General features: G+C 39.4%; 1 protein-coding gene across 1 annotated transcript in view; it reads left to right on the top strand.

Moving 5' to 3' along the window:
- Positions 1-293: 293 nt before the first annotated feature.
- The window catches only part of PCSK5 (proprotein convertase subtilisin/kexin type 5), a gene marked incomplete at its 5' end in the record, with an annotated part of 595,445 nt that continues 583,650 nt past the window's right edge, over positions 294-12,088 (top strand). Inside the window, one exon of the mRNA XM_056806299.1 lies at positions 294-440. Within this exon, the coding sequence (XP_056662277.1) occupies positions 294-440 (147 nt within the window). The remainder of the gene's footprint in view (positions 441-12,088) is intronic.

The following is a 12,088-nucleotide window of genomic DNA, read 5'->3' on the forward strand; positions in this document are numbered from 1 at the left end:
ACATGAAGACAGTATGCATATAGATTGATATGGAATTACTTAAAATGCTGCATATAAATTAAACATTAAAAAAGGGAGATACAGGCAAGCTAAGCTACTCCATTATAATCTTGGGTTGTGCCTAGTTCCTACCTCAAGGACACACACTCCATCCATTTCATATCGGATGTCCTTCTTTTGAAAGGTGATCACCAAGGTTCAAGTAACATGTCAGCATAGCAGGGAATTGCATAATTTATATGACTTTTTTAAATGGTGGGGGCAGAAAATTATTTTCATAAACTAAAATTCTCCCTTTAACTCTTGTTCTTTCTCTCTCTCCTTCCCATTTACAGATCGGCGCACTGAAAGATTACTATCACTTTTACCATAGCAGGACAATTAAAAGGTCTGTTCTTTCAAGTCGAGGAACCCACAGCTTCATTTCAATGGAACCAAAGGTAAGAAGAACCTGTTGGATGGGGACCAGGAGTCAAAGCTTCTGCATTTTTCATTGGTAATGTCATATGTAAGAGATAATAGCCTCAGGGCAGTCTAACATTTCAGGAGCTCAACTGTATTATGTCTTATCTAGGGTCTTGGCTTACTAGTCAGGTGAGGGCTCACCAGTACTTTGATTTTAACTTCATGCCATCTAAATTATGGAGCCCTTGAGTTGTCTACAGAGACCGGTCCTTACGGAAATTTATTTTGATTCTAACCCTCAGTATGCCCTTTTGGGACTGGGGCACAAAAGATCACCATCTTACATTGTGTCTTTATCTTTAAGGGAAAGATGTCTGTTGCTGCTTTTGTGAGTGAAAATGACAAAAGTGGGGCTCCATGCAAGGTCCTTATGGCAAGCCTCACATTAACACAGGGGACCCTGGTTTAGTTTGACATCTCTGAGAATGAAATATGTATAAAAATCTCCACCATCATGTGATTGTCAGTATTTGGTTTAAACCACCAGGTTTTTAAACCTGGAGGATCGCTTGCTGCTTGGGGGGGATCCAGGCACTCTGAAAAGCTACTGTCTGACACATTGTCATCCCTTGTGCAGAGAGAGCATTTGTGTCTCCTGTGCCTGGCCTCTCTCTCCTTCTCTGTAAATAGCACCGCCAAACATCCATGGTAAAGCCTAGCAAGAAGAATTTCCTGGTTCCTCATGCATCGCTTCAAGAATAGGTTAAGGGATTAATGCAACATCTCACAACATTCTGCAGGGGGAGCAAGGATGGAAGTGGGGAGGAAGAAGGATATGAAGAAGAAAAGCTAATTATTGGCGGCTAACTTCTAAGAGGAACTATAGAATAGAAGGTCATGGATTTCGAGCCTAAGGAGATCTTATATGTTACTTCCTAGCGCTAGGACCTTGGATTGAGAGCTAGAAAGAGCCGTGCTATCTTAATATCTTTACTTTACAAATGTGCATATTTGGGCCCACAGAAATTAAGTGACTTGGCCAACAACACAGTCAGCAACTCAAGTGGTACACTGGACAGAGCACCAGGTCTGGAGTCAGGAATACCTGAATTTAAATTCAGTCTCAGACATTTACTAGCTTGGATAAAATCACTTAATCTCTGTTTACCTCTGTTTCCTCATTGGTAAAATGGGGGTAATAAAAGCACCTCCCAGAGCTGTGAGAGAATCTTTGTAAAGATGTAGTATAATGCCTGGCACATAGTAAGAACTATATAAATGTTAGCTATGATAATGATGATGATGATGATGGATTTCAACCCAGTTTCTCTGACTCCAAATCTAGGCCTTTTCTTCTTCCTAGGAAGACCTGGATCAAATCTCCTCCCGGGTATTCACTTTCTCTATGGCCATGAACACGTTGCCTCATTTCTCTGAGTCTGGCTCTCCTCCTCTGAAAGGATGGGATGAACAACACTTATAGTGCCTGGCCCTCAGGATTGTTGGGAGGTTTAAATTAAATAACATACAGGAAGCCATTTGTAAACTTACAAATATTACATCATGTCAATAATTGTCATTATTGTTATTTGTAAAGTTTGCTTTGAAAATCAATTTCTCACCCAATCACACTATTTGGGGAAGAGGCCAACCAGAGAAAAGTAATTTAATCTGCTACCCGTATGTGGGTAGTAAACATATGAGCAGTGGGTGGCTATACCTGCTTGCCATGGTTTTTCTGTTTCTTCTGGATCATTATTTTATTAGTGTGATAGGTCCTTTTTCTAATATTATTTGAATTTTACTTTAGTCTTTTTTAAAGTGAAGAGGACAGGGCAGTTAAATCCAGAGTATTTTTTTCCAGAGAGGAGAATCATTTAAAGATCTTATTTATTAAAACAAAAGGTAGCCATTTTAATTAATATACAAATTGGGTCTGAAACTTGGAGTCCTGCCCTCTGTTATTTGCCATGACTTGCCTTGTTTAATTTTATCCAAAATATTATGACACGATATTCATGTTTGCACAATTATATCTCAGTGGTATAAAAGACACCTCATTTTCTTTACCCAATTTTCTAGGGGTTATAGGAGCATCTCCCAAAGCCCCCAGTAGACTGAATATTCTCACCCTTGTTTCCCACTCAGAACTGAATATTTCTGGAAATGCAATCTGCTAGGCCATTTCTGAATTAGCCAAGTGTTTGAAGCAAAGTCACATTTTTCATCTATTTTTTTTAACTTTCCAAGGCCTGTTTGATCTTTTGTAATTAAGATGGTTCATATTTCAGACCTCATGTACATAGGCATTGGGATTTTCATAAACCAAACACAAGTTAGTTAAGAAGTTAAAAAGCACAGTATGTAATTATATATTCTTTTCAGAATCCAGAATTTCCTGCATATAGGCAGATCTCCATTTTAAAAATATTTATCTCTGGACTTTGTAGTTTGCTTTCCACACTTGAAAGTGAAATCTTGTTGTGCTGGGTCTGGGTACTTAACCTTCAAATACCTCAGTCTTAGTCTAAGAGGGCTGTGTGCTGGAATCAGGAAAACATGGCGGGTGATGGATGGTGCAAGAAGGCAGAGGTTGTTACTAATGGCCCCAAAGGTGGCACCAGTGTTCCTCTTATTCTAAGGTGGTCTATAAGAAATAAGTAAAAGTCAAGGGAGGACAGACCCCTGGACTTGCGTTTAGACTGGTGTCAGAGGGGCTTCTTTGAGGCAGAACAACACAGATCTGAGGGAACTGGATGGCTATGTTGTGTATTTCTCTGGGAAAGGTCCAGCCTGTGGAGATATGCTTTTAAATCTCTTTCAGGCTATTTTCAATAAGCATTTATTAAGCACCTGCTATTTGCCAGCCTCCATGCTATAAGCATTGGTGATACAAGTACAAAAAAAGGATAGTACCTACTTTGAAGGAACTTATAATCTCATTGGGGAGAAAAACAACACATAAAAATAAGCTTGAGGCTCCCACGACACTTGAGGGTTAGACCCCGATAACCCGGTGTCATTGTGGAGTCAACTAGAGCTCCATCCTGGACAATAACTGCTGTACCTTATTTTTCTGACATGCCTACATTATAGGATAGTTGGTATTCATGGGAACATGGCACATAACCTAGGATGATGGAGAATGAGCTTTCCTTCCCTCTACTTGGAGTCTTTAAGAGTCTCCTAGAAGGGCAGCCTGCTGGCTTAGAAGATCAGGGAGTCAAGCCTACGTTCAAATCCTAGCAGTATGTCCCTGGGCAAGTCCCTTGAGTGCCTTGAAACTAATACTTGTATTGATTCTAGGACAGAAGGTAAAGGTTTAGAAAAAAAGTCTCTGGGGGTTAATGAACCCACTTAAGAGCTATGGGGAGGGACAACAAGGTGGCTCAATGGATAGAGAGCCAGCCCTAGAGATAAGAAGTACTGGGTTTGAATCTGAACTCCTAAATGCGAGACCCCTGGGCAAATCTCTTAGCCCCATTGTTGCCTAGCCTTCATCATTCTTCTGCCTTGGAACCAATACATCATATTGATTTTAGGACAGAAGGTAAGAGTTTAAAAAAATAAAAAGACCCAATGATGGCCCTGTCAGGAGGAGTTATGTGGAAATTGGGGTTAAGGGTAGATGCAGATCACTCTATATAGGTCATTACTTCTGATGGAGAAGGGAGGTATAAGCGTCCTGCAATGCTGTCAAAGTTCATGGACAGCTCCCTCCTTTCTATAAGGAGGGGAAATCTGCTTTGTAGTGCTATAGAAGAGTTTTGGAAGATTCTTATTCCAAAATAAAATAATCATTAAATTGAATAATTTTTCAAAGAAGTAAGTTTTTAAATTTTTTTCATAGTAATAGAGTCCTTCCTGGTTCGGTGGATATCTTTATTGAAAGAGGAATGCTCGAGGTGCAAACTTCAGAGCATATATCAATGAAATTTACTAACTGAGAGACATTTTGGTCAGGGCATAAGTCAGGTGTAAACATAGATATTTTAAAAGAACTTGAATGAAAACTTGAAAGGATAGCTCTCTAGGGCATCCTGTTCCTGCAGCTTTGTGGCTTTAATTGATATAACCATACAGTAGAGAGATGGTTTAAGTTATGATCAGGGATGCCTGGCACATAGTAGGTACTTAATAAAAAATGTTTGTTGACTAGGACTAAGAGAAAGTTTATAGTACAACTCAGCACACAAGACTTTTTCCAGAGACATGCACAATGCACAGGCATATAGAGAGGCATAAACTGTCAGGATAATCAGACTTCTCAGAGCTGTGTTGCTTTGCCAAAAAAAAAAAAAAAGAGCCTCATCTGACTCTCTCGAGGTCTCTCCTTCTAAAATGTATTGTTCAAACACCATGGGACAGGAAGGATGGGATAGGCATAAGACCAAGATGATTATGCAAAACCATCAGGGATACAGAAGGGCCTTGTGCAAATTCATCAAGGGGACAGTTTGAGATTGCAGTCTCTCTCCATTTGTAGCTAGCAAGCAAGTTCCAGTGGAAAGAGTATTCGATTGAAAGTCAGAAGATCAGGATTCAAATCCTGACCCTGTCATTTATTAATTGTGTGACTTTGGGCAATTCTCTTAAATCTTTCTGGGTCTCAGTTCCCATCTATTAAATAAAACCATTGAAATAGAGGGCCTTCAAGGTCTGTGATCTGGGCTGCTGTGACACTAGACCTGCAGTGGTGGTCAATACTTTATGATGATGGCTAAGAGTAGCTAGAGGCTTCCATATTCCAAAGCATAGCCATAATGTGCTTGCTAGGATGGATGCATTCATTGTAGTGACTCCAATTACTTGGCTCCTAGATTCTGGCACTTTGCCTAGGTAAAGAGTCCTTTAAAGGAAGGGAAAGAAGGCCAGAGGGATGGAAAAAGTATCTTCTTTTCTAGGGAGTGTTTGCTTAGGGCCAAGAAAGAGCAAGTAGTCACCCTCCCCAGCAATATCAAAAGCACAGATCATATTGTGCCCTGGGAAGGCTATTCCAGAGGAAGACTATTTCTGAGCAAGTTGTAGGGAGACCAATGTCAGAAGAGTTGGTGTGTAATGAAAGAATTCTATTGATTTACCAGGTTGGTGGTAACTCGAATTAAGAAATTTTGGGGGCTCAGCAGAAGTGGTGTTTGAAACACAGGGGCTTAGGTCAATAATCAACATTAGCTCAACTAGACTTTATAAAGACCAGAAATCAATGCACCCCAACCCACCATTATAGTAGCTGGTTAAATTCCCCACAAGCTTTGGCTCATCAATGTCCTTTTCACTGTGAGGATGACCACGGGCCAATGCATCCTGCTGATGAGAGAAAAGGCTTCTAGAGGCCTGGACTTTTTAGATTTGAACCTCTGTCTGAAGTTGGGAGGTCCTGAAAAAAGATGATGATAAAGAAATTAACAATTTATAACTCCTGCCAGAACTCTGAAGAGAATAATTGGAGTCATTAGTAGGAAAAACGAACCCATTCAGGAAAAGAATAAGAGTGCTAAAGATACACAAGGCTATTCAAGTACTGAATTAGGACATAAGGCATTTGTATGTTGGTTACCACTGATTTGGGGGTTGGGGGGACAGCAGGTCAGTATGCCAAACCAAGAGAGACCTTCTGATTGCAAAACCAGAGTAGGGGGACAGTGAGACACAGTTACCCTAAACCCTCTTTGAAGGAAAGGGGGGGAGATGGTCTTCAGAGAGAGATGACCACCTCTACATTCAGGAAAGTAGAGCATTTCATCTGAAGATCAGGAGGGGATCAGCTGCTGCCATTGACCCTAGTGAGGACACCAGCTTGTCCCACTCTGAGACTGCCTATGCATGAGAATTGAACCTCTGGATTGGTGTTAGGTTGTCCCATAATACCAAAATGGTTGAGCTGACTGTTTCAGGAGGGAAGGAAAGAGAACTGAGTTAGTCTCTTTGGCAAAGTAGTGCAACTCTGGAAAATCTGATTACTTGTTTTTTTTTGGGGGGGGGGTTGTTGGTTTTTTTTTTTTTTTTTTTTTTTTTTTTTTTTTTTTTTTGCTTAAAGTTGTAGATTGTGTAAGGAAAGTATTGGGTTGTTCTGAAAGCTGCTTGAGGTCACATAAAGGACTAAGGAGGGATACTATTAATGGAGATAATTCTGTCACCTACTTCCTAGGGTTATTGTGAGGATCAAATGAGATAATATCCGTAAAGTGCTTAGCGGAGTGTCTGGCATCACTACTATACAATCATGGGGCAGCTAGATAGGACAGTGGTTAGTGTTGTACCTGGAGTTAGGAAGACTCATCTTCCTGAGTTCAAATCTGTACTTGGCCATTTACTAGCTGTGTGACCCTGGGCAAGCTTTGTAACCCTATTTGCCTCAGTTTCTTCTTTTGTAAAATGAGCTGGAGAAAGAGAAATACTTCAGTATCCTTGCCAAGAAAACCCCAGATGGTCTCACAAAGAGCTGGACACAACTGAAAACTACTGCACAATAACAGTAACACAGTGGATTGGAATAGAAAATATCCCATGCCCCTTTCCATTACTAACAGTCTCTGGTTCTATGGTTCTCCCTCAGAGCAGTGAATCATAGGATACATTGGTTGTCCTCTTTAAGGCTCCTGGCAGCAGCTTCTCCATCTCAGAATAACCTCTACCCCCCTAAAACAGATCTGTATCTGTACTAGTGTAAGAGGCAAGGCTGCTCTTCACATAGGAACTTGCTCTATAATATTAGCCACACTATTAAACCTTTGTCTAAAGCAGTGTTGGCTCTCAGAAAAAGAATGAAGGGCAGAAGGGCACCTTTGGTGCAGCTAAATCAGAGGGCCTGGGTTTAAAATCCCAGCTCAGTTCTCTAGAATACAGTGTCGTCTTCCATAAAATGAGATGTGAGGAGTTAGGTTAGATGACGTTTAAGGTTGTTTTTTAGCTCTAAATCCTTTCCATTTTCCTTAACATAGACCACTTAAAGAACTTTTCCTGTGACTCACTCCTCTCCCTCAAAGTGAAACAATCACCTTAATATACTTTCCCCTCAATGCTCACCAGGGTGGAAATGTGGTCAGTTTAGGGTTTTTTTTTTCCATTTTATTGGGCTGCTTCAAAAGCATGGATTCCTAGCTCTGGGTGTGTGTCTGTTTGTCTGTCTGTTTTTCTGTCTGATAAATCTCCATGACCCCTTTCCAGAGTGCTTTTATATTCATAAAACAAAATGCAAAGGAAACCAAGAGTATTGAAATGCAATCATCTATCTCTCTTTCTCTATCTATCTATCTATCTATCTATCATCTATCTTATCTATTTATCCATCCATCTATCATCCATCTATCTATCTATCTATCCACACATATATGTGAATATATATTTTTAAGTTCACAATCTTCAGGTTAAGAACTCCTGTGTCTAAGCAAGTCAAATATATGCTCTTGGCCAATAGATGGAAGCTGACATGAAAAAAATGATTCATTAAAAAAAAAATGGAGTGAAGTGATACAGAAAGGGATTGTGGGATGCCATGGTGGGAGCCTGGGAAGGATATTGGCAATAAAAAAAAATCCTAAAGTGTTTTTGTTTCCAGTCTAAGGGAGGAGTAAACCCACCCTCGCCTTGCAGGAAGCTCACACAATGAACATTTCACTGACTGGGTGGTTACTCACTTCAGTTAGTGCCACAACTCCTGGCCTTTTTTTTTTAATCCTGCCTGAGTATGCTTGAGATTCTCTAAATAAAAACATTCTAAGTAATAACGGTGCAACAACTAAAAAACTAAACAAACAAACAAAAAACCTTGGGGTACTAGGGTCAGATATACCACATGAGGTAAATGACCAAAAATAAAAAGATTTCCTATATGTTAACTCTATATTTTGATTATGTATTTAGGCATGAACTCCCAGCATCCTAAGATAGCATTACTAGGCTGTAATAACTCAGATGAAATATAGCAGTTGGTGGTATTGGACCAGCCTGGCAGAGCTCAAAATTCTAGCCTGCAAGGTTTTGGGGGCTTTATGTTTTCTTTGGATTTTACATACTTAAAAAAAAAACTTTTTGGCCTCCTTTTTTGCATACTAACCCTCCCCCAAAACAAGACAGGCTGGACTATAATTAGTGAAGTGAATTAATATTAACTTTTCTCCATAAATCCTTACTAAATTTAGGCATTTAGTCCAGGGTTATCCAGGGGACTGTAGGTTTCTAAGGAGTAGAAACACCTTTATGACAACAGGACTAGTATCTCCCTGGAAGTGCATACTGATAATTTAATAAAGGATCCCCTAACATTTTTAAATTCTGAGACCATTTTGTGAAAGTTTGATTAAAGCATGCAATGATTGAATTGAATGAGTAGAACCTTTGGTTCTTCACTTTAGATAAACCTAATTTGAAAACCACCAATATCCACGGTTCAGTAGATGAATGAAACTACATAATAGATAATACTTATTTGTTGGATTTATAGAGAGCTCATTTCCTCTGAATTGCTCAAGATTTCTTCACTTCATTTTCTTTGGAATACAACTTTGTACCAAAGAATGTATAAAAGTGACCTTCATTATAGTTGGAAATTGATTGATTGAATGACTGAATTTCTATACCTGTAAACGAGTTTTGCTGTTCCTAGCCTGTAGAAAGAAGATTCTAGAAATCCATTTGAGAAGAGGAGGGTGGGTAATAGTCTGAATGAGTCACCATAAAATATCTATAAAAGTATTTAGAAATGATAACCTTTCTAGGAAAGCATGATCACATGATCAGTTATTGCACTCTGGTCCTATCAGTCCTCTGCTGTCCAAATGAGCTGAAAATTAGAGCTATTTCTAAACATTCCTAACTCAAATGGAACCTCTTCCATGAAACCTATTCTGATTATTTCAGTTGCTGAAGATGCTTCCCTTTGCTACCTTTGGACTGTGGAAAAACTTATTTATGGCTGTCTGATGCACTTATTATGAATGGTGTATTATATTATTATTATTTAGAATATGCTATATTTCTCTTATTGAACTGTAAATTCCATGAGCTTCAGCTGGGTCTCAATTCATGCAAATGAAGCACCTCATGAAATGATCAGGTCAGTGAATCCTACATTGTCAATTTCCATTAACCTAGAACCAATGATGATGCATTACATAATTATGACTTCAAATAGTGAACATTCAAATATATGTTACCACAACAGGAGATTTCATTATTCACACTTATTGGTACCTACTAGTACTTATTTGTACCTCCTCCAGTATACAATACTCTGTTCTGTACATAAAAGTACCTAATAAATGTCTGTGTTAAGAGTTTGAAGGAAATCGAAAATTAGTCTAGGAACATAGCCTATGACACATGGAATTTATGGTCCTAAGAGACGTTGGAGGTTATTCGGGATCAGAGCTAGAGCAGGAAATGACTTTGAGTTCTAATCCTTCTCATTTGACATGAGGAAAGAGTCCCAAAGAGACTGAGCAGCTTTCCAAAGGTCACGCAGGTGGCATTCCAACTTCCTTATTGTACCCCTAAGAAAACTTTGGGCCAAAGGTGTTCAGTGCTCTCCTCGGTGACGGTTTGTGGCAGAGGAGGGAACAGACCCTAGGTCTCCTGACTCCAAAAGCAAGTTATATCTCCTTTGCACTGAATTTGGAAGTAGAGCATCTGAGGTATAAATCCTATTTCTGCCATTTACTACTTAGGGAAGAGAGCTGGCCTGAAGTCAGGAAGACTCTTCCTAAATTCATATCTGATCTCAGATGCTAGTTGTGTGACCCTGGGCAAATCACTTAATCTTATTTGCCTCAGTTTCCTCATCTTTAAAGTTAATTAGAGAAAAATGGCAAACCACTCCAGTATCTTTGCCAAGAAAACCCCAAATGGGGTCACAAAGAGTTGGGAAAAATTGAAACAACTGAATAGCAACAAAAGCCTTGAATAAGTCACTTAATCTCTGTGGCCTTCAGTTTCCTGTTCTGTAAAATGAGGGAGTTGGTCCAGATAACCTTTAAGGTCCCTTTTAGATTGAAATCTATGATTTCGTATTGTAGTACAAGTTAGAACAAGATAATACAACAGGAGAAGGACAAAGTTCATAGGAGAGGTTGATTACTTCTAATAGAGGAGAAGGGCGAAGCAAGAAAAGCTACTTAGAGAACATGCTAGTTGAGGTACGTTTCCAAAGATGAATAGGAAAAACTTTTAAGTCAAGAACTAGCAATCTATACTAAGTGATTTTTTAAATCAATTTGGTGGACTGGTTATGGGCAGAAGCACAAGAATGTCCAAAAATGGGAGCTGAACCCACCTTGGGGAGGCATAGTTAAAAGAGGATATGAATCTGGAATCTGAGGACCTGGATTCAAATCCTATCTCATATTTATTCTCTATTTGACATTGGGCAAGCCACTTATACTTCTGACTCAATTTCCCCAACTAAAAAATGAGAAGATTGGATTAGATGACTAATGAAGGGAAGGAGCAGCTAGGTGGCTTAGTGGATAGAGAGCCAAGGTTGAAATCTAGTTTCAGACACTTCCCAGATGTGTGGCCTTGGGCAAGTCACTTGAGCCCAATTACCTAGCCCTTACTATTCTTCTGCCTTGGATACTTGGTATTGATTTTAAGATAAAAGATGAGAGTTAAACAAAATAAAAAAGATGCCCATCCAGCTCAAGGATATTGATTCTGTGATCATTTTTCCTTTCCCTTTCCCATTCTTCCAGATTCAGATCCCAACATCAAATCTTGGACTAACTCTAGCATTAGGAGATGCATATCCTTCATCCACACACAATGCTACCAGCCTTGAATAAGACTAAAATTCTTGCTTTGTCTTTATGAGATAGATAATACTAAGCCAAGATAAATTTAGATTTTGGTGGGAAGTGAGGGCTTTAAGAGAGAGAAATGAAGGCACTAAAAACACCTCATCTACTTCATCTCTTTGCCAAAGGCTATCACTGACCTGTTTTTAGTTCTTATGTACCTGACCTAGATGTGTGGCCAAAGTGCAGTCCTCAGCATGCTTTAGTTTTCAAATTTAAATGGAGATGCTTCATAGAAGTAAATGCCCAATAGAATCATCATTAGAAGAGGATGCTACTGCTAGGAGCTGAAGAAAAGAGAAGCACAAGTTCTCTCCCTTTAGCAGAAGAGAAACCTCATAGTGTCCCAGAAGGGTGTTCCTCCCTTTTGAACCTACAAACAAACAAAAAACAAAACAAAACAAAAAAACAGCCCAAATCTTCATGACCCAGGCAAGAACCAGAGGCTTTAAAATAACCTTTTAAAGGCCCAATCCAGTGAGAGGGGATGGGGGAGAACTCAGAATATGGACCACAAGGACTCATGAGACCCTACAAACATCTTGAGGCTGCTTTGCAGGAAGACACTGCTAGGGAGAAGAACAGGGTCAAGGGACAGGGTGACAGAGGGGTAGCTTCCAATTTTAACTAACTACATGTTCAACTTGGTTATTTTTATTTGCTAAAGGGGAACAAATGCTTTTCAAAACTTTTAAAAAAATTTAAGCACCTTGGGGCCAAAGCCTAGCTGTCCTACCTTAGTTATAGTTTTGGTTTTGTTCCAAGTGAAAAAATTATGCATATCCAGGGAATAGAACTGGGCAAAACTGCAGCAGTCCAAAGTGCCTACTGAGAGAAGCAAAGAGATATACTGATTCTTGAATTCATAGCAACTTATTTTAAAGTATCAAGGA

The sequence above is a fragment of the Monodelphis domestica genome, chromosome 7 (genome assembly GCF_027887165.1).
Source record: "Monodelphis domestica isolate mMonDom1 chromosome 7, mMonDom1.pri, whole genome shotgun sequence".
NCBI lineage: Eukaryota > Metazoa > Chordata > Mammalia > Didelphimorphia > Didelphidae > Monodelphis > Monodelphis domestica.